This window comes from Falco peregrinus, chromosome 7 (genome assembly GCF_023634155.1).
Source record: "Falco peregrinus isolate bFalPer1 chromosome 7, bFalPer1.pri, whole genome shotgun sequence".
In the NCBI taxonomy this organism is placed as follows: domain Eukaryota; kingdom Metazoa; phylum Chordata; class Aves; order Falconiformes; family Falconidae; genus Falco; species Falco peregrinus.
The window spans coordinates 8866474-8889895 of NC_073727.1; the positions used below are offsets into that span (position 1 = coordinate 8866474).

At 38.7% G+C, this 23422-nt stretch overlaps 1 protein-coding gene across 15 annotated transcripts in view; it reads right to left on the reverse strand.

Moving 5' to 3' along the window:
• MTR (5-methyltetrahydrofolate-homocysteine methyltransferase) overlaps positions 1-23422 on the reverse strand; it is a 57691-nt gene that overhangs the window by 14600 nt on the left and 19669 nt on the right. For 10 of the 15 annotated variants that reach the window (XR_008748179.1, XR_008748177.1, XR_008748178.1 and 7 more), the window contains 17 exons: positions 22648-22715; positions 21488-21564; positions 20248-20360; positions 18671-18811; positions 17847-18032; positions 17112-17291; positions 15985-16101; positions 15738-15878; positions 13107-13196; positions 12322-12474; positions 11612-11719; positions 7879-7979; positions 6508-6575; positions 5533-5653; positions 2512-2593; positions 1637-1735; positions 335-410 (listed from right to left, as the gene is read on the reverse strand). Coding sequence is in view for 2 of the 15 variants with exons in the window: in XM_055811086.1 (XP_055667061.1) it covers positions 335-410; positions 1637-1735; positions 2512-2593; positions 5533-5653; positions 6508-6575; positions 7879-7979; positions 11612-11719; positions 12322-12474; positions 13107-13196; positions 15738-15878; positions 15985-16101; positions 17112-17291; positions 17847-18032; positions 18671-18811; positions 20248-20360; positions 21488-21564; positions 22648-22715 (1921 nt within the window). In the remaining 13 variants the exon portion in view is untranslated. Of the gene's footprint in view, positions 1-334; positions 411-1636; positions 1736-2511; positions 2594-5532; positions 5654-6507; positions 6576-7878; positions 7980-10437; positions 10524-11611; positions 11720-12321; positions 12475-13106; positions 13197-15737; positions 15879-15984; positions 16102-16605; positions 16716-17111; positions 17292-17846; positions 18033-18670; positions 18812-20247; positions 20361-21234; positions 21373-21487; positions 21565-22647; positions 22716-23422 lie in introns of those variants that run through there. The other 5 variants (XR_008748182.1, XR_003555253.2, XR_008748183.1 and 2 more) reach the window with 5 other exon arrangements.

Here is a 23422-nt window from a genome sequence, read left to right on the forward strand (position 1 = left end):
TATAACGAGCCAGTCTGACATTATTTTGCAAAGGCGGCATGAGGCTTATCCTTGATTATACGGCGTTACAACTAACTCACTGCTTTAGTATCTTTTTTCCAAATTTTTTTTAAACTATTAATTTATTATTTAAATATGTGAAACAAAGCTGAAACAGGACACTCAATTTTATGCAAAAAAAAAAAAAAATCTCCGCTGAGACAGACACCAATTTACGCAAGTTGTTACGCTACTATATCCTGAAGTTTAATAAAGCATATTCTAATTAAAAAATATATAAAATAAATACATATAAAATAAAGGCACAGCAACAACAAACAACATTTAAACTGACCTGGTTTATGGCCTGATAACCAGTCATTATGGAAACCTTTTCTTCTAGCTTGCTGTAGAGACAAGTATCTTCTTTCCTGTATGGACATAAAGGTGAATTTCACAGTGCCAGCCATCTTTCAGGCAGATAAACTCTTAACTGCTGACTTGGTGGTAAAGTTTTACTCAGAATAGTCCCTGGCACAAATCTGACAACAGAAAATTTCAGTTCCAACAACTCCCAGTTCACAAGTGTAAAGTAAGATTACATCACAGCCATACCATTATTTTTTCCCTGGATACTTCTAACAAAACTGGCCAACAATATCTCTAGCTCCTCTGAACTACATCAGAAGTTCCTTTATTACTTCAAAATATGTGAAAATACAGGTACAGCAAGGTATTATGCTACCGACTGCAAAAAGCTTAGAATTGCAGTTACAGCACCACCAGTGACTGCAGCATGCCTCTGGGCAAATTACTGGCTCTTCTGAAAGGCACAGGAAACCTATAGCTATTATTTCAGTAAGGCCCATGAATTCACTGGTGACCTCTGCTTAAGGAGAGTGCTGCACTCGCTGATCTCAGCTTAATGGACTGCTGCTCTGTGCAAAGACAGTCTTAAACTTGGTCAAGCCAAATGTCCTCAGGAGGCCTTTATCTTTCTTTATCAAGAGCCCAGGTAAAAGCCAGATGACTTTCAGCTTGCTTCTATGTTTATTTCCAAAGGTGGCCTCAGAGGAGTCATATGCTATTTGTTTCCTATTGTTAGTTTGCACAGTCCATCTCCACATTTCATTGCTTCCTTCTCTTCAATTTCCTTAAATGGTAGCCTCAACTCTCTACTTTGACACTGCTCAGATCTCTAACCTAAACAATATGAACACATCAGGAAAGCACGGTGGTGTAAAATACTCAGAGTGTTACTTAGTACCAGCAAAAGCAACCAGGGCCATTTTAATAACCCCAGGACAGCTCCCCATTTCCAGCTACCTCTCCAGAAAAGCACTGGTCTCCTGTAGGCTGGTTAAGTTGACATGACTGCCAGCTCCAAGGAGATGTCCTAGATAACCACTGATGGCCCATTGAGGACAATGAAGAATTTGCCAAGCATGTGTTGGACTCCTGCAGAATTTCCCCTTATAGCTTATTAAATCCAATTTCATAAGCACTTCTGGAAGCTTACTGTAAATTCTACTGCATGTTTTAAATCTGAACAAATATACCCAAAGGTCTTCATAAGGAGCTGAAAGTGAGAGTTAGTAATGAGGCAAGTACCAGGCACTTCAAACAAGAAAAGAAGCTAAATCTATCACATTTGTACCTTGAGAGACTCATAGTGTTCTTGTCTAATTTCTTCATATTCCTCTAATATTTCTTCAAAGAAATCATCCTTTACACTCTCATCTAAAAGCTGGGAGCACTGAAAAAAAGAGAAAGCACTAAATACATACTGTAACAATCTATAGGAAGGACAAAGTATGAACTTCAGACTAAGCCATCTGTCTTTCCAGACTTGCTTCCAATTACACTTGACAACACTGAACTAAGCCTTACCACTAATCTACAAACCAGATGTAAAACATATTTAAGAATACAATTATTACTGAGAGCACTGCCCTACTACACAAGTAATATTAGCAGAGAGAAGTGTGGCTCTGGAAAGACCTGAGGAGAATACTCCAAGACTTTAGAGACTGAATGGCCATAGAAACAACACACAGCTTGGCCTACTTCCATCTAGCAGATACTTGCCAGCTAAGACTACCCATTTGTCTGATAAAAAGAGCATCCATCCTGGAAAACTCCAGTCACACATTTTCTAGTACTAATGCTGCCGTATCACTAACTTCAGAAATAGATCCAGAACAGAGAGAACAGCACTTCACATCTAACCCCATCACTCTCCACTAAAAAACATCTCAAAACCAGTCAAAGACTCAGTGAATCATGTCACCCTTGCTAGAGAAACAGGCCTTTAAATAAAAGTATCCAGCAACAACAATTGACACAAGTCAGATGAGATAACCACGTGGCAGCAAAAAATAACTGAAGCAATAGTAGTTTATAAACTAGCCTCTGTTGTGCCTCCTCAGTTTTCTGCCATAACATTAAGCCTCAGAGGAAAGGATGAGAGGCACTACAGAAAAACAGGGCACGTATTCCTGCATGGATGAGAAACTATAATTTAGAACTTACAACCACAACACTCTTTGATGCATCCAGGACATGAATTACAGGTGCGCTGTATCGTGGGGCAATTTTAACAGCTGTGTGTGTTCTTCAATAAAAAAGAAAAACAGTGAACATTTCACAAATGAAACAACAAACCCCCCCCCCCAAAAAACAGACAAAACCCCCAGCAAAATCAATCTTGACTTAACGCATAGGCCAGAACTTCAAAAGAAGAAAAGTTATTCATCCATCTGCTATGCATGGATGATTGAACAGATTTTAATAAGTACATAAATACTTTCTTCAAAAGAGTATCAGAACGCTTCATAAATAATGTGCCAATCCACATTCCCCCACTGTCTTACCAGCTGACTGAAAATCAGTAACTCATTAGTTTGAGCCTCAGAAAATTTCAGTGAGAATGTTCCAAACTAAGCCTACCAAGAACTAACATTTTTTTTTTTTTAATCTTTTTTGCTCGTCTTACATTTTTCCCTCCCACATGCTAGTTTCTGGGTCTATGGATTAGCACTAACATATTTCAAGGTTCATTATTCCATTTCTGTGATGCTCTACTTCAAAGCCAAAGAACCAAGCCCTCTACTCACCTGAAGAAGGAGTTCTGCCAGTGATCAATAAGTATTACAAACTTGCACCTGCTTGGCCAGTCAAGTAATTCACACAAAAAAACCTCCCAGTTCATCCAATTATTTAGCATTTATTCATATTCCACTCCTTACTGAAATACTTCAGTGTATCATGAGGAATCACCTCTATATTATAGTACTTTGTTGATCAAATTAAAATTTGGAGTCCTAAACTGAGGCCTAAGCTACGTAATGCAGCTGACTACCCCTGTTGCTCAGAGTCCTGGCAAACAGCAAGCAAGTGCAGGAGCAAAGGCCTTGCAGGCCAAAGCTGAGTTTGCTTTCTTAAATGCTAACATCAAACACTGTTTTTTAAATTAATTTAAATGAGAGCCCAGGAAGCAATCTTCTACAGCAAAGATAAGAACTCCTTCTTCAGGTTCCGTCCAATATTTAAAGCACTTGGACATGGAGGTTACAGATGACCGTGCAAACACAGCTGTGTAACCAACTGTCCAGGATCATCCTGATTTGCTTCTAGGCAATACACTTCTGATCTTGGCAGCTCTTATTTTTTAGAGAAAAAGCACTGTATCTTCTATTTTGATATGAACAGACAAAAAAACAAACAGGGCATGGTCCCACAACTGCACTATCAACTAGTACATACTAATTTTTGTACGGTTTAAAAATAAAAAATACCACAACAAAACTGTCACCGTTATTTCTCAGCATCTGAATTTATCAAAGCTGTATAGTAAGAATTCGATCATCATAATTGCTTTAAGTTATGAAGAAACTCCATTATGTAGATTCTGTAAACAAAATCCAGCCTCTCTCTGTTTGAAACCAACCTCACCTTTCCACCCTTCCAAGTACTTATGGCCCCCTTATTCCAAATAAAAATGTCTACTTGTTACAGAGAAAAAACGCAGATGGTTCTTCATTAGTAACCTCTGACACGTACACAGCCTCTGAGAATGCACACGCAAGGTTAAACTTAAGACTGCAGAAGTAAAATTAAATACGTATTACCAAGCCAGTCTTCTATAAAGAATACCTTTACTTGACACATATTTTATAGAAACTGTATGTGCCTGGGCATATGCATAAGTATATATTTATATACAGTTCATGTGAATATGATTACTATTTATGTATACAAAAATATACATCAATTCTTCAATAATTTCCATATCCAAGGATAAAACTAGTGCCGCCTTTCTGTTGACTACATTTATCTCTGTGAATAAATTCTACAAAACTGTTCGATGCTGGTTATTTGACCTCAATTACTAGGCCACAACACCCTGTGCACAAACACTAAAAAGATCTAAAGAAAGGGCTCTCTTAAGGCCTCCACTTTGAGAATAAAGTCTTTTTTTTTTTTTCCCCTGTTTTTAAAAATTACTTTTTAAGGAAAAACCCTCCATGTTTGTTCTCAGTACCAAAGCCATAGAAAAAGAGACTCATGTGGAGAAGAAGAAAAAGGATACAGTTAACCTTGCATTACATCTACAGGACCAATAGACAGGTAGTGATCCTACTCACTGTGTCCAATTATGGGATCGTTTGCTAAGGCCCAAAATACAGCATGCAATGGTTCTGCTACAGTATGTGCTGCCCTGATAAAGCAAGCAACACTGCTAACAGCTTCCAGTTGTGCAAGAAATGACCTCTGCAGTCTTCTGAGCTGTCACCTACTCGAGTATACTGTACATAAACCAGTTAGCAAAGCATAACCTAAGGCCATTAAACATGCCCAAAATACATCTGTGGTAATGTTAATACTAGGTGTCATTCAGCTGTCAACACTGGTCTCCAGGACATCATAGCAGCTGTACTATTTCATTTGAGCATATCTGAGAGAAAAAGATCTCAACAGAAAAGCTCAGTCTATCAAAAGCAACATGGTAACTACTTGAAGGCAAGCAGCCAGAATTTATCCCCTATCAGCCTCCTTGAACAGGACTAGGGGGCTCAACCCAGTCAGCACAGTGCTGAACAACGTTCCAGGAAAATGCATTAACTTTCTTAAAGAAAACAGTCCCCTGATGTCAACGCAACCATTTCTGGTCTTGAAATCCTGCATTTTCAAAATGCTTTGTTGAATCAAAACAGGGCACAATCCCTTAGAAGAACAGTATTCTTATGCATATGCGCGTGAACTTTCAGAAGGAAATATAGTACTTCCACATAATATATACACTTGCAAAATAAATAAACATTTCATTTTTGTGAGTGTTAAGTCCATTAGCTGTTGTGTCCCAACTATTTTTTGCCTTTATATTCTATGACTTCAGATGCAAAATATAACATTCAGTCTTAAGTAAATACATACTAGCACGTACGTTGGGGGAGATGGGAAAGGGAGAGAAATAGCTATGAATTTTCTTTTTTCCCCTAGTTAACACTATTTTCATACATGTTCCCCATCTTCCCAGCTGAGGTATCTTACTTAGAAGTAGTTGCTCCTCCAATCAGCAACGGAATCTTTATTGCCAATCTCTCCATTTCCTTGGCGACAAAAATCATTTCATCCAAAGAAGGGGTGATGAGACCAGACAGACCAATTATATCTATTGCAAATTTACAAACACACATAGTCAAAAGGTTTAGCAAATCCACTCTAGAAAAACACAGAAATTATTACAGAAATGTTTATTTCATACATCAAATAGCTTCATGCATCAAGTAGAAAACAGTGAGATAAAAAGTAAAGGTAGTCGCTAGTCTAGAAGCAAGGTTTGACCTAATAAGAAAGTGAAAGCGTTCCAAGAATTAAAGTGATTCCAAATCTCCAGTTTAAGATATTTCTCAGTCTTCGCAGCTGCTGAACACCTACTGCTCTTGTTTCAGCAACAAATATACACTATTTCTGATTAGCAAGGTTCAAACCACAGAAGTTCAGCACTGAGGTGGGAAATAAAACAAAATAGTCTCTGCTCTTAGATACAGCAAATGCTTTCAAACTTTGCCACCTATGTTCCACACAATTCATCTTCTCCAAGATGCAACAGATTTTTTCAAAGCAACTGTAGCTTGTTTCAGAAAGCTCATTATTTATTAGAACAACTCATTCCTGATTTCATACTCGCTGATCTGGCAGGCTGAATGCCAAGTTCTTTTACTGATTTAAGATCAACATGAAGTTATTTAACCTTTTCAGGTTTCCACGTATCCATCTGTAAAATAAATACTAAAACATCTCTCTTGGAGTTGTCCTTTTGATACAGGTTTTCAGTTCCTCGGGCCAAGTTTCAGGGAAGTGCCAAATACTAAATAATTACTATTGTTAATGGAAAAGTTCTGATTTATTTGAAGACAGTCTGACCAAATCATACACAGCACAGGAATATAATAAGTAGCAATAAAAAATGCGAGTGGGGTTTAAAATCAAACAATTCGGGAGTACTAATGAATCTCTCTATACCTGCTTTGTTCTCAATAGCAGCTCTCAGGATCTTGTCACATGGAGTCATGACTCCTAAATCAATAACTCTGTAAAGAGAAGTGAGATGACACAAGATCCTTTTAAAAACACAGAAAATTTCTCATAAAGGGCAAATAAACTTGCTCTTAGCGTAAATTAATGACCTAAAATTTAAGTTAAAATTGAGATTCTAGCTTGTTTCTATTAAGACCCCTGTAGGGAATTTTAATTTAGGAAATACCTCTGGGTCTGGCAAAATTTTCAATGTAGCAGAGTTTCAGATGATACAGTACGTAAGAAAATTCAAGTGTAAGATGCTTTCTATTTTTTTAATTTTTTTGTGGTTGTACTGAGTCTGGCTAAGATGGAGATAAGAAGCATTGTATTCCTATTAACCCTAGCCATTGGCAAGGTTTTTATTTGTTTCACATAAGCCACCCCAACCTGCTAGCTTCATTTAGCCTCACTCATACTCATGGTGACAGAAAACACTACAGCTCAAGAAAGCCTGAAACCAATAGTCAGAATTTCAAGATATAATGAAACAGAATGTACTGCATATACACAGCACTGCTACTGGTTTCAGTCCTTTGTGTTTTAAAATAGAGATAATTTTGGCTCTTTTTAGAGCAAATTACAGCCCCAAGCCAAAAACAAAACTAAAGGAATGAACAGAGTTCCAAAGCAGATTCAGCTTTGAACAACATTTGACATTTGACAAAGAGCTCTGACAGAAACATCATCATTCCTTCCAACACTGTTGCCAACCCTGCCATGTACACAGACCTTGCAAGAGCTGACTTCTCGTGAAGTTCTATCTTTCGAAGCTCAGAAACAGGATGAGAATCTCATGTCTGTCTTAATGAAACATACACCTGCACGTTTCTAAAACTTCAGTTAAACAGCCTAAAAAAACCACACTAAAAGGTTCGTTTGAATCTTACAAGACTTCCTTCTCCCCAACACAACCCACAACGCACACATCATCTTGCCTGCTGCGATTGTCATAGGTTTTTTCAAACATTATACTTATACATTTTAGACATTATACTTAGTGTATTTAACTAATATAAAACAAATACAAAAATGGATGTTCTCATCTACATTTCAGCCGATGTTAAACTGTATCCACCTCAGACAGTGATTTATTAGAAAAAAAGTATTAAAGGAGGAGGCTACACTCCTCTTGCCTCCTCAATAGTAGCAGCTGGTGTGATTTGTGTTTTCAACCACACCTTGGGAACAGAAAACAGTTCCCAAGAAATGCCCACCTCTTATCACCACAGTTGCAGCTAGCCTAATAAATAATTAATATTAATTAGTCAGCTTTACACAGTTGTGTTCCCAGCTACCTAATGTTAGTCTGTTCACCTGAAGTTGTTGCAGCCTAGAACGACTCCCACAATGTTCTTGCCAATATCATGGACATCTCCTTTCACAGTTGCCAGTACTATTGTACCACGATAAGGATCCTGAAAGTCAACCAACACAAAAGTTAAATTACTCAGAAGCCTCGGTATGTTTGCACAGATCATTCAACAATGCAACTCTAATCCACAACTGGGACTTCTCTTGTAGTACAAGTAATTGCAAAGCATAGTAGAGGTAATATAGTCAATATTAAAAACTATTTTGAAAGATCCAGGTAATAAAAACTTGCACATTAATTGTTCTTGCAAATTGCCTCCATGTTAATCAAAAATCTGTGTTAAAAAAAACAAAATAGCAGATAAAAAATTCCAGATCTGGACAGCATTTTGTACAGTGCAATAACTGAACTCCTAAGGTATCTCTGCTCCAAATATAAACCTCACCAACATAGAGTTTAAACAGATTAAATGTTTAGAACAAAAGGGTACGAACACTCACAATAACATGCCTGTTTGTGTGTCAAGAACAATCTTTCAATGCAATGCTAAGAAGAATAAGTGGAATTAGCAAAAGCAGAAGACTCATTTTTTTATGCAATATAAATAGCAAGGGAGGCATTTCAGTGCAGTGATGAGGCTACTTCAGACTACCCAAGCTGAACAAACAGGCTGGAAAAATGATCTCCTTGAAGAAGGAAAGCTGCACTGTCACAAACTGGTCCTAGCCTAGATGGCATTCAGCACTGATAAAGGGGGCATACCAGCAGGGCAGCACTGGAACTTCCTATAACAAATCTCCACCGGGACACAGGCTCTTGTGCTACCTTTTTAGTTGCATAATCAGTGTTGTCATTTGGAGCAGCTCCAGGCTCTCACAGTGCCACGCTGAGCTGGTGCAGGATCAGATGCCAGCAGCAGACTACTTAAATGGCATAGAATTTAAATAAAGTGGAAACCTTAGCATACTCCATGTGAAACTACAGAATATTTTTCTGGACGGTATCTCATCTCCTTTGCAGATGGCAGAACTGGAGGATTAGAGCCTTCTATGAAGCACATTGTATTTCTGCACAGTATCAAGTAGCTCTCTACTTCATGAGCCTACATTGCCTTTGTAGTTACTATTTACTGGGGGGGGGGAAAAAAACTTTGTATATTACCAAGAGTGATACTAGCATTTCCCATGGTCCTGACACATCTGTTGAATAAAATTGCTGGATCCCCACCAATGCTGATGTTTACTAAAACCTATTATCACCCACTGCTCCTGTTTTACAGATGACTGGGGAACAGAAAAGGCAAAATGGAGGACTTTAAGTCAGCCACTTCAGTAAATCAGTAAAAAAAACTGCAGCTGAAAACATACTGCTGGAACGTAAGAAAAAACTGGAGAAAGAACAAAAAGTGCTGCCCACGCATATCATACCCAATAACTACTGATGATTTAACCAGTGATTGGTATTCAAGAAAAAAAATTGCATTTGCACATGAGAAGGGAAATGTGTGCTAGGCAGCAAGCAACATGGGCCACAGCACACACCATTTTAAATCAACCCTATTTAGGGCGCACTGTGATTTCAATTGTCTGGAGCAAAGAGGTCCTCAAGTTCTGGGCACACATCCAAAGGGCTGCTTTTTAAAAATCTTGATAGAGATCCACAGCCACAGCTATTTATCCTCAAATGTAACTATCGATGCCTTGCATTTCCTGGCAGTCTAAGGCTAAAACTGTCCTGGAGGTTACAGTAGCCTGGGTAACATCAGACAGATCAGACACCAGAGTCTGCAAATCATTTTCCTTCAAGTCAACATTTAATTTCAGAGATGATGCAGCTGTGTTTTCCTCTCTCACCAATTCTCTATAGAGTGACATTATTTCGAAGAGGAAGGCGCTACCATCCCTTCTTGCCCAGCAGAAGGTAGAGGAAGCAGGACAGAAGCCTGACTTTTTTCCTCCTCCTCTCCTCAGCCACACAGAATATCTCAGTCTCTCTAGAGTGCTTGCTATATTTTTAAAGAACCTCTCAAATTCTACTACACTTTTTAGCCAGAGATTTAAGTGCCAGGGGGTTCACAGTGGATCCTAATCAAGTGCTTATGGAAGCAATGGAGTAATGATTTTGACAGACTTCAAATAGCATCAGAACAAACCAGAAGGTGCCAAATACCAGCATTGTCATCTGAATTAAAATAAAAAAGAACAGCATGAGCAGGAGAGAGATGACACATAGAAAGGTGACTCATGGCAGCCAGAGAACAGATCCGCTTGAGATACTGGAGATAATACACCTTCACATCCAGGAAGAGCAGGGAGAGGAGACTAGGCACTCTCCTTCTTCCATTAAGATAAGGTTTGACTATCCAGTCATTTTTCTTTCTAAATATTTGCTATATTGCATTACATTTACGTTGGACAATCACACAACACATCCCCAGCAAATGGCAAGATACAGTATAAGAAGATTTCAAGGGAAGAATTAGGAACCATTCAAATATCCACAGAAAGGAAACCAAATGAAATACACAAATATCACAGTTTAGCAAAATTCTGCTTTTTTACCTTTTGTGTGTGTGTGTTAAATACCAGATTCTGATAATAGCTATTGTCTCTGACAACTCATGAAGACAAGGTAAGGTTCCACAGGACTGAAGAAAAGTAAATGTACATAAAACTTAATAGTCAGACAAGACAAGAGAAGAATAAAAATATCTAACAACCAAAACTGTAAGTACCTATCACATTATAAATATAGCAGGAAACAGCAGACATGAGTAATCAAAAGAGGATTTTGTCCTATTAATTTGAATTCCCTTTTCTACTGAATAGAATCCTGCCAGTGTGGAAAAAACAAGGGACATCCTGTACCCTCATTTTCCAATGCTCTTCCTATCTCATATGCCGTTAACCAAATTTGGAAGAAATTACTTCAAATATATGCACAGGTAGCTAATAAAACTATCCTCAGGCACTATCAACTGTTAGCTGTGAAAGAGGAAATGCTATAAAGGAAAGGCCCACAAGGACCTAAAAAATATTTTCAATTATATGTATTTTACATATTACATAAAAAGTAGTCTTCAGAAACTGGTGGAAAAACACACGTATGAAAAGACAACTATATTCAGATCCTTCTTTCACAGACCCTTGTCTCCTGCAGCTTGGTCATGGCTACACATGCAATGAGCATCCTATTCTACCATAACAAGAGGTCTTGAAGTCACAATTTATGAACAAAAAGGATGGAAGAATTTCGTTTGCTTGGCTAGGAGATTGATCACGGCTAGGGGGAAGGAAAGAGCTGAATAAACAGACAAATGGCAACAGGCTTTGAACATGCAAAAGGGAGTTCCAGAGTTCACTGAGGGCAGAATTAGTAGGGGAAAAAAAAAAGTAAAAATTGCCCTGAAGTTAGAAGTACCATAAATAAGTAACACTAGAATGAAATGCCTACAAAAACACAAGAAATAAGTAACACCGGTATAAAGGGCCGACAAAGGCTGATGGCATCCATCAGGAAACTTGTGACAACAGCTCAGGCACATACCAATCAGAGTTCCACAAAACCTGCACTGTATGAATTTCAGACCTACTTCAAATTATGCCAAGATTGTCAGTTTCCATGTGACTGCATCAACTCTCCAGCATGAAAGCTGAGTGTCATTAGCAAAAAATAGTTTTAATACTTATCATGGCATGCCGTGAAAGAGTTACAGCACAAAGAACTGTGTCTTGCCTTTTCCTCTATGCTGCCTTGTTGGGCTCTTCTTTCCTCTCTTTCTTTTTCCATATAGGGAATAAGATGACCCACTGCTTTCTTCATAACTCGAGCAGACTTTATAACCTGCATAAATGAAGGGGGATAGGGGTTTAGGGGGAAGGTAATAATCAACAAAAATCAGATATAGGAATAGCCTCAGATTTCCCTAGGCTTTCTTTTATACCCATTCAAACAATAAGCAAGACTTCATTTTCAAACCCAGGTCCCAGGTTTGCAGCGCGTTCTGTGGCAGCAGGCTGCTGGCCCGACGGGACCAAGGGTCTGCACGGGACACTTGCTCTCACAGTGCAGCCTCTCAGACCGCTCACACTAGAACTGCAAGTCACAAACAGGCCCAGACTTGGAAAGTACTAAATACAGCAATTTTCATTTGGATCTTTTCTCTCCTTTGCTCTTTTTCATAGGCCCAAACTTAAAACTGCTTTTCAAATAAAGCAAAAACACCCAGAAGAAAGGAATAAAAGATGTAAAAAAGATGTAAAAATACATAAAGAAAAGTCAAGTTCCAAAGGAAAGGAAAAATAGGGCTGCTTCTTAGCAGCACCTGAATTTTCATGATTAATGTGCTATATTTGAATAAACAGCCAGCATAGAATGTCTTGGCTACATTTTATAACGCTAGTTTTTTCAAAATAGGAAAATATATTAAATAATTTTCTCATTACCTGAGGCAGAAACATCTTTCCAGCACCAAAAAGATCACCAACGATTTTCATGCCATTCATCAAAGGCCCTTCAATTACATTTAGAGGTCTAGGATATTTTTTCTGATTTAATCTTGCTTCTTCTGTATCTGCAGTGACATACTTCTCAATGCCCTGGGAAAAAAAAAAAAAAAAAAAAAAAAAAAAAGAGAGAAACTTATCTTGCTAGAAATACAGTTTTTATTTAGTTGCCTTCTCCCCACAAAAAAAAAAAAAAAAAAAAAAAAAAAATCACAATGAAAGTACAAACAGGCACTTTAAATACCGCTAGTCTTTAAGGATACCTCAAACGTGTATTTAAAATAGGTAGCCTTTGCTTCTTTGGAAGCAAAACACTCTATTCTTAGGCATATAAAGCTACTCAAAGCAAGAGTCCACAGTATTAACAGGTTTGGTTTTCTTAATGACATCATAAGAAAATACAAACATTCAAAGATTGCTTCCTCAGCACAAATGCCACTCAGTGTGGCACTGTTAAAGGAACAAAAAAAACTACCCTACAAATTAAAAGCAGTATGTTTCTACCAACATAACAGAATAATATTAAGGGTCAAAGACTTCAACTTGCGAAGTTTAAAGACAAATCACTCTTTTCTTGAAGTTAATATATTATTCATTACTAATCAGTAGCTTTTAAAAGAACAGTGGTTGAAGAATTTTTAAAGCCAAAAGTTTTGCTTGAAGTCTAAGCTGAGATCATGCCTCTGAAAGCTGACAAGTAGGACAAGTTTTCTGCACAGACGCACCTTTATGAGAGCATATTCCAGCCTTTCCTCCACAGCGCTTTTCCGCCACTCATCAGTCTGTATGACTTTTCTTCCTCCCTGGGCATTTTTCTGAAAAGGAGACACAACCATAAGAGCCTGCAAGCATAAAAAGTACAACTGTGGACTTCACTTTTATAAAAGTGAGGATAATTTCAAATATGGAGCCATAAAATAATTTTAGATTATTCAAAACATTTTTCATATACATGCAAATCATATTGCAAATGCATACGATGTACCACAGACGCTTATGGCCTACATCTCAAAGAGTATATACCTCAACGAAGATCTAAACAAAACAGGTGGGGGGGTGGGGGAGGTGGAGGAAAAAGAGAGAGTTTAATAATTTTCACTCCCTTAAAAACTTTAAAATTCTTAATCTTAAGGGGTTTACTTCTGGGAAAATAATTTAAATTGATTCCTGGCCCACACACTACACTTCATTTTAAAAAATCTAATTAATTTGGCACTAATTCAGTTTCTGCTGGAATAGGTTATGTTATTCCATATCACAGATGTGCCTTCCATCAGACAGGCTACAGAACTACTGTTCTCGCGCACACAGACTGTCCCAAACCCCTGCGTATTCTCTTTGCCTCACACTCTGCTTTGCTACAAATGCAAAGGCCAAAAGGGTTTCCCAGTGCAAGAAAGCTGGTAAGGCCCCAGCCCAGGAAAGCTCACGGAAGAGCAGCCTTTCCATTACTTCAATGACCACACTTTAGGCAAGTCATTTCTTTTCCTCCCTCAGTCATTTGACATAACCTGACATCTTTCAGTCTTTATGAACCTCTTGTACTTTTGAGTGCTCATCAGCAAATTTTTAAAGATAGAGCCATGGGAAAAGCCACAGAAACAAGATTTCGCACGTGGGAAAAGAAACTAGAGCAAGTTTTCATCCATGTTTATACAGATGTTGGCTAACTTCTGTTATTCGATGAAAAGGTACCAAGTGCTCCATAACCTCTGGCCAGACACTTTAGGAAGGGAACCATTCCAACCTAAAAATAACCCACGAAGCTGTTACGGTGGGCATGCAGGGACCACAGTGGCAAACACTACATGCAGATATTTAAAACCAGGATGACTATACTGCATGCTGAGGATGAAAAAGCCTGCCATTTGAAGCACAACTCCCATTACCAGAAATGGATGAAGTTTCAGGTCGAGAATGTCTGCAGCTACATACTTTAAGGAAAATGTTTTTTAATCTCAAACTTCAAATGAAGACTGATCTCCTAAATCTGCAAGGATTAAGTTCCTCATTTTTCCCCACAGGTCTAGCATTCAAGCAACTGGCAAGATACATCACTATTACCTGTAGGAACTAGGAGGAAACTTCACTGGTTCTGTATTAGAGGTGCAATACTTGAAATGGGACACAGAACATAAAACTACCAACATGAAAAGAGAAATTCCAACAACAGGTTCTCAAAAACTTCTAGACCTAGAAAAAGTCACCATCTACTTCAATTTCTACTTTTCATGCTCCATTTAAATTCACACATTGCTTTCACAGAAACACTGCTTAAGCAATCCCTTTCTAATTCTCTTTCTTGTTTTTTTCTTTATGCAACCCTGAACACCCTAATGGTACAACTATGCTTATGCAGACAAGATCACTCCCAGCTGAATTGTTTAGATCCTAAAGAGCAACATCTAAACCAGCCTAAGCACAAGGGATAGGGACAGTCTTCCCGTAGTGGTTTTCAACATGTTGCCATTGTTCTTAAAAAGCACACACTATCGTAGGGCAAACTACAAACGAAATGAAGCTGTGGACAGAAATAATACCTCCAGCAGCTACAAAATGGGCATGCCAACCTCCCTGTATGTTAAATCTCAAGCCACCTAACACAGAAAGATTTTTGCTGTATTCTGTTCAAAGAGGATTTCTCCAGTCATCTTACGGCTAATAATCTGGAAAACTTCAGGTCTGTAATCTTTGTCTTTTATCACCACTGTCATTAGAGCATCTCAAAACCACTAAATAGCCGGTCCTCGTTCTTGAAATGAGTTACATGAACTGGAAGTCTGTGGTACAGCCAGGAACCGCAGGCAACTATTTCACCTTTTAAATACACTCCAAGCAAACCATTACCACTGCAGAGACAGGCTCCTACATTGGTCTCCTACAATGCACTTGTCAATTAAGCTCCAGCACCAAGATTTGCTTCAGTTGCGGACTGGCCGTTTCTAGTTTTTGTTTGTTTATGAAGAGGTTTTGTTTTGTTTTTTTGTTTGGGGGGGGAGTTTGGTTGGGATTTTTTGCTTCTTACTGTTTTTTGGTGTGGTTTTGTAGGGGGGTTTGTTATTTTTTTTCTTTTTAAAAGAATGCCTATGCAGCTTGGTCTCCTAAAGCACTAGGAAGATCTCTGGTTCAGGATCTTTCAAGGCACCTCTGAAACTGGAGAAGCTCAATCTATCACAGAGTTCACATTTTATTCTGTATCAATAGCTGAACCACTTGTAGTATCATTAGTAACTTCTAACACCTGAAGTTAGATTGACACATGCAGTTTATAAGCTGTTCTACCTATCATCAGCAGGGAGGTATTAAAGTTCAGATGCTAAGCTAACTCCTATTCAAAGTTTAAAACTGGAAGTTACTTGAGCATAATGTAGAAGTTTCTCTGTCGCATCAGGATCTTTGTTCCAAATTAGATTCTCACACAGCTGTAGCAATTCCTTGTGGATATCATCATACACTGGTAGATTCCCAGCATTCACAATTCCCATGTCCATACCATACTGAAAAAAAACCAAAAAACATACAGAATCGCCCAGGCAGGGCTGTCAGACACAGCACTGCACATCTGCCAAGCACAAACATATGGAAGCCAAAAGCACATCGTACCTTAATCGCATGGTAAAGGAACACCCCATGCATTGCTTCTCGAATGACATCCATCCCTCGAAAGGAGAAAGACAGATTGGAAAGACCTCCACTTATCCTGGCTCCTGGCAGTGTTTCCTATAGGAATTGAATTGCACATAGATTTTTAGAAAAGTGCTTTCCAAAAAGGAAACCTAAGCAAAGCATTCAGTCCTTAAAACCGTCGGCCCCTAAGCTGCAGTGCATTGGTTATATGCACTTTCCTCTCTTCCCTGTTCCAGATCTTTCTGGTTACTCAAATTCATAACAAGTAATTCAAATCTCTATAGAAAAAAGATACAAGTGAAAGGAAAAATCCAGCCTCGTTATGTGTAAGCCACTACCATGGTTTCCACAGTCATAGGTGCTGTTCTAAACATATCAGTCCTCCCACAGCAGCACTCCAGATTTTCCCCAAGCAGACCTACTTATAGCTCTTCCATCCCCCACTCCTCTGGAAACAGAAGCAGCCAACCCGCCTGCTTGCAAGTCTCAGGAGCAGACTGTAGCTGAGCAGCTAGCCTCAAGGGTGCAGCCTCCCTTCCAGAAGCTCTCTGGTGACAAAATAACCCAGGGGGTGTTCAAGCCCCAGACTGCTACTCACAGAGCATCTCCAAACCAACCAAGTTGCCTTCTGAAACACAACAGTGCAGCTTCCTTGGCTGTGTTCAGGTGATGCTCTTCACTGCTGTGCTTCCTTACACACATTTTGGCTAAATAAGAAGTCAGATTACTGCACAAATCCCTTCCACAGAAATGTAAATTTTACTAATTTTAAAAGGCAGTTTTCACATACCTTCAAAGAGGTCCTTTTAGCTAGAACACGAATGTGATCGTTATCTCATTTAATTATTATAGTACATTTACAGTAGAGAAAATGGATTGAAATATATGTGTAGAACTATTTCAGGTTTTTCTACTGGAAATACAGTAATATTAGGGAGTGGCTGCACTTCAGAGAAATAGTACCCTTGCTAACTGAAAATGCATATCATTTTGCAGCAGTTTGTTGTTGTTTGGGGGCTGGAGGTGTTCTTCTGTCTTGTGGTGGTTTAGGTTTTTAAGTAATCTCACAACATACTTCAAATTAAAATAAGCTTACAACTCACTTTTATGGTTTTAGTAGCATTGATAAAATTAATGGCATACAGGTTATGTTCTTCCATTCCGGTTCCTATGGTTAAAATATTAGGGTCGAATATTATATCATTTGGATTGAAGTGCACTTTTTCCACAAGGAGGTGATAAGCTCTGGAACAGACTGCAATCTTGGTTTCTGTTTCTGTTGCCTAGTGGAGAAAAAGAATTCTGACAGGAAGCTTACAAACAACATAAAAAATTAACTCCCCAGAAATCAGAACATCACGAATATTGGCAAAGGATTACCTATACGATTTTTGTATTAAAAGTATCACCGCACCTGTACCTGCAGGTTTGACTCAACTTATTAAAAACAATTCTGTTCCCCAACATTTCATCATCCAATGTGAAGTTAAATATGTGGGTTTTGACATAACTAAATTAATTCCTAGAGATTGCGCTCTCATGCAAAACTCAGCTTTTGATCTAAAAAAAAATCTATGAAGGAAGGAAGAGTTCAGCACGTCTGAATAGCATGAGACACGCTCTTGTGCTAGCAAAGCTACACTTAGAGCAGTATTTGTATTCCTCAAACATGGGATCAGCATAGGAAATGCTTATATATCAGGGTCAAAACTATTGCTAAGACTACAGACCTCTTTGCATCACCTGTGTCAATGAAACCAAACAACTTTGTCTTGTGCGAGAGTACGAAAGCCTCGCACTCCAGAGGCAAAATAGCTCTCCTTTAAAGAAACACTCACCTGTCCTGTTTCATCAAAAGCCATGACAACCACAGCTGCTCCATACAACTTAATTTTCCTTGCTTTCTCCAAAAAGTCTTCCTCGCCTTCCTTCAGACTGATGCTGTTTACAATGCACTTCCCTTGGCAACATTTCAAGCCTGCTTCAATCACTGAAAAATTTGAGGAGTCAATGCATAATGGCACCTGTAAATAACAGACAAGTCAGTCGGAGGAATACATGCAAGTTATGAATTAGAGTTCCACATGCTGTCTGCCCATTTGGACATGAAAACGCACACAACATTAATCAGCATTTACAAATAAAAAAAGTTTCCAGATGGTATTTGTAGAGTCACTTTAAATGCAAAACTCAGAGCAAATTTAACTCCAGAGCTTCTACAGCAACACCACCACATACCACATAGAGACCTCTACTTCCCCCCTTATCGTCTTGTGTTTCTGAATTAGCTACTCACTTTTAGAGAATGTAAACTGCAGAAGTATCTTTTAAAACCATCCTATATCCATAGCATTCTAAGTTTTATGGAAAGCAATACCATTGTGCACTATCAGTATACAGATTATGGCTCTCAACTGCTGCAAAAGGTACCTGCATTCAGCTTTTCTAACCAATGAAAAGGACTAGCATATATTTAGCTAAAATCAGGTAAAGAATGTTAAAAACTCTGTTTCCCCCAAAGGCCTTTCCTATTACAGTACCTCTTCCTCTTGTGGGACACCTATACTGTTTACTAAATAAATCAATATCAAAGTTTTCTGAAAGGCAATTTCCATCTCAATAAAATGTTCTTGATTGTGCTTTGGAGTGACTCAATTACAACCTTTGCAATATCAGGTTCTGAAGAAATCAAGTTACAAAATCTGGTCATTGCAGCAAGCCCATCCAGCATCCCATCATCCATATTAATGTCAAGAACCTGGGCCCCCATCTCAACCTGCGATTTGGCTACATTCAGGGCTTCCTAAAGAACAAAGCCAAAAACACAAAAGTACAATCAGTAGATAAAAGCACAGTCATTCTCAGGATAACATTTCACTTCTCTAAAATAAGCATGCAGCCAAAAACTTAAAAATGTATAAGGCATCCCATAAAAGATAAGGAAATGGTCTTGTGATGTACAACATAGAAAAACTGTTAGTACGGCACAACTGATAACTAATTTGTTCACAAAAATATGACGCCAGAGACCTAATGTGCTGGTAGTGCATGGTAAAAAGGACTTCTGACTGTACAAAATTACAGGAAATGTCTCCATGATGGTATGGAATAAGTCTTGCATCACAAGCTCTGCTGTTTTCTAACACAGAGTACTTAATTTCTGGAGGTTGTTTGACATTTTTTTCCAGCTGCAGAATAATCATCAAGCACTAAGAAGAAAATACTAGAGCTTTCTCTCTGGCCTGCGTAATTATCTGAACACCCATGTCTGTTTGCTTTCATTTTTTGTCACTCTGCAGACACAACATAAAAAAGAAAGATGTTTTTAGTTGCTCACAGTCCCTAATAAACTGTGTTTAAAGCTGTCTTTATTTAATAGGTCTAACCTGCATCATGACTTCTAAGGGCTTAAGAGTCAGACTTCCTAAAAAAAAAACACAAACAAAAAACAAACCGCCAAAAAAAAAAACCAAAACCCAAAACCACAACCATAAGGCTTTAATTTTGATTGCATCAACTGTAACAGCAGAGCGTATTCTGGGGCGGAGTCTCAGCTCTCAAGAAACATCACTTTACTTATTGTGTGAACGTTAAAGTAGCAATTTACACCAGTATAGCATGAGTCCTCCAGCCTTTTCATTTCTGTCCTACAGCTGTTTCAGGAAACCAATTAACCTTCTAAGCACCTTCTTCTATATCAACTGTCATGTAGCATGATGGAGCCAGTGATCAAAGTATTTAAAGAATAGATGCAACCATAATGCTGACCAGGATTGGAGCAGGAAGGAAAAGAGGGAGGGTTGCACAGTGCTACAATCTATCCCAAGTCAGATGTACCCCACATGTTGGAGGGGAGGATTACTCCCACTTTCCTTCCTCCATCCTCTGTAAATCCACCCCTAGATACAGCAGAGACTAGGCCACTTTCCAAACGGTCATCAGCTGTGTCATTTAATTCAAAATGGAAATTCACATTTCCTGTAACACTTGTCAAAAACAAACAAACAAAAAAACCAAAACAAAAAAGAGCCCTTGTAAAACCCTTCTCACAAATTTATCAGGAGCTGGTCAGCACAGAAACAAAGGACAGTAAGAAAGTAAATTCTCCTCGTTTTCTTACTCTTGTAACTGATGTGGAATACTGCTTTGTGCCAGCAAAACAAGCAACTATTAACACAGTTCAATACAGCAATGAAAAATATGAGCATCAGCTATAAAGATTATTGTTAAAATGTATACTTCATAGTTGCCTGCCATGATGAGTTTAGCAAACTTCCGTGATCCCGCAACGTTGCAGCGTTCGCCAATATTAACGAAGTTGGTGTATGGCCCAATCCTGAATGGCTCCAGACCTTGTAAAAACAGGAAAGAAAAAACTTCGTAAGACAGATAAAATCACTTTTCTTAACTATGAAATAGAGGTGGATCTCTCTTTAAGAATAGTGATTTCTCAGCACATCAGGATGTACCCAAATCTAATAAGTAACTAGCAAAGAAATGCAATGAAACAACTTCCAGCACATATGCCAAAGGTTTCTATCCTTCCTCAATGACAGTCAATAATTTACCTGACCCACAAAAAATCCAATGAATCTGTCCAATATAAAACAACGTGAAGCTACAATTCTTTGGGCATCTGCGTGTATGCACATACACGCCTTCTCTCAACTTCCAACTATGTTATCACATGACTCTACCACCACCACAGAAGTCATCTACTGAACTGACTGACAAACAGGGACAGCTCTTAACCACATACCCAAGTTGACAGAAACAAGCCAAGTGGAACCCTCGGGTAGCAGGCAACTCGGAGGCAAACAAACTTTACAGCAGTCCAGAATAAGCTAATGCATGAAGCTACAGGCCAACCACAATTTATTTAATTTATGCTAAATTGATCTGACTTCTAGATTACAGTACCAGAACAAAAAGAAGGTGCTGTTTTACCTGGATACGTGGCCCACAGGCTAAAGAGAAGGCCTGGCTGAGGAACACACAGATCTAGACTTTGCTAAAACAAAAGACATTTTAGACCTGGATGTATGGCTGGAACATTGTCCTAGCACAACTGGAACAACGTCTGAGGCAACACAGGGCAGCTCTCTCACAAGAGGTGAACAAGGATCTCGTTCCAGCTCTGCCATCAACCGTAATCAAATCAAATACCTGACCTTTACATGTTTGACCCTCCCCTGATGCCAAGTGAGGATAAAGATACTCACTAACCATTACAAAGTGTCTGAGACTTGCAGAGTAAAATATGCTGGCTTCCTTATGTTATACAAGATTGTAACAAAATGTTCCATTAATCCTTTGGCAAAGCAGTAAGATTTAGGTCTGGTTACACATCCATAAGATTGCTGGATTCAAGAAGAATCAGAAACTTGTAGTGCCACTCTGATCAGCAGAAAAGAGCAAATAAATTTATAAAGGAAGGTTGCATGAGTTATAAAGCTTAAACTGTTACACTCTGTTTTACCTGACAGCAGCATGTATCCTTGAGAGGGAGAAGGTGGAACGCGAGGCTTACAGAATTTCACAGCTTTGGCAATTTTCCTGAGTTACAGAAAGAAGAAAGTGAAGAGTAACGTTTTTGATTAAAATTAAACCACTCCAGACAAGACTCGAACAGAATACACCAGACATATAACTCCATCTCTCATTTAGCCTTGTAGCAGACAAGGCTAATTAGCTAATTTCACTTTGTGTGGCCAAAGGCAAAAACGTACTCCCAGAAGACCCTGCCATAGCTATTTGCAGGGAACGTACAAAGCTGAAGATATACCAAATACAGAACATGAGATACTAGGCCAATGGGATACTTGATGGACATCAGAACCACTCCTCAAACTACACTGACTCTTACCGTATTCACGATTTGCTGACCTGAACAACTGCTGATAATTACAGTAAAAAAATCCAATAAGAGACAAACATTGTTCTGGGCTGAGACACACTTCTCAGATGCCAGAATAACTCATGGTGATCACATTCACTTTCTCTTCACTCCAGTCAGGAGTGACACACGGTGTCTTCTACATGTTCACCTACTACCATTCCTTACCCATTTGTATCAGGGTAAAAATTAATCACAAGGGCCCCTTCCCTTTCAAGTCCAGGTGAAAAAAGGAGGTTTTCCCACTGACCTGCTTCCAGTCAGAAAGATATGAAATCTTCCCTCTGACTGGCCAGGGCTAGCACCAGCTGTACAGCATTCCCAGACCTGTTCAGACATTCACCACCACCACCACGTGTACACACCTTCCTTCCTTCTACCAGCAAAAGAAACCTTAAATTTCACTTTGTGGCTAGGAGTGTGAGAAAGAAAAAGAATGTACAGCATAAGGGAGCAGAGATGGGAACTCTATTCTATCCAATGATAAAGAGGGAAGAGTAATTCCAAAACACTTTCAGATGACAAACCAGCAGAAGTAAAATCTTTGAACCATGCCTCTACTCATTCTTCACAATACACAGAGCTATGAAAGCCAGATTATTTCTCCTCCACATATTGCTGCTGTTAGCATTCAAGTGATCCATCTTTTCAAGGAACTCCAAGACAAGCTATAGAATACTGCTCCACAGAAGCAGCACTGAATTTATCTCCTAGTGCACATAAAGTTGTAGCTCATGAGGTACCTGATATGTGCTGGTGTAGTACCACAGCAACCTCCAACTATGTTGACCAAACCATCCAAAGCAAAATTCTGTAAAAGGGAGAGAAAGATAATTTCATTTCAAGTTAATAAAGGTATCTTTTTTATTTATATCTATATTTTTAGATATGCATTTTTATATAGTTTTTTTCTCCATATGTTAAGCAATTCAGGGGGATCACAAGAAAAAAAGATTAAACTAAAAAAACAATCAGTACTATTTTACTATTTCTTCTCTTTAGGATTTGTTTTGAGATGTGGATACCCAAGTCTAACCAGCAACTTCAACACCTAATTTTAGGAAACTACAGTTGAAACTGGCCTGTTTTATACCAAAGCCCCAGATGAAAACTTGGATGAGTATCAAAGACTAGCCATATTGTATTATAAAAGGGAATTAACATGCAGCAGATGCTGCATTCTCGCTGATGCACTGCAGCTCCAGCCACGCAGTTCCATCTTGCACAGATCAAGTGCCATGTGGAAGGAAACCCTGCACTGGGACATCACCATCAGCGGTTCCTATACACACAACTCTAAAATCCTGCCAAGTTCACAAAAACTGCTCAGCTTTTCGAACAAGTCCCAAAAGTAGGAACACAAGAGTGCAAATGAATAACATCCACAGATCAAGCTGCAGGAAAGCTTAGTGTAGGACATGAAAGTAAGAAAGGTTTTCAGAGTTTCCCAAGCAGTTTTTCCTAACCTGTTATCTCAAATAACTATCATCCCACAAATTGTCTATAAACAATCCAAAT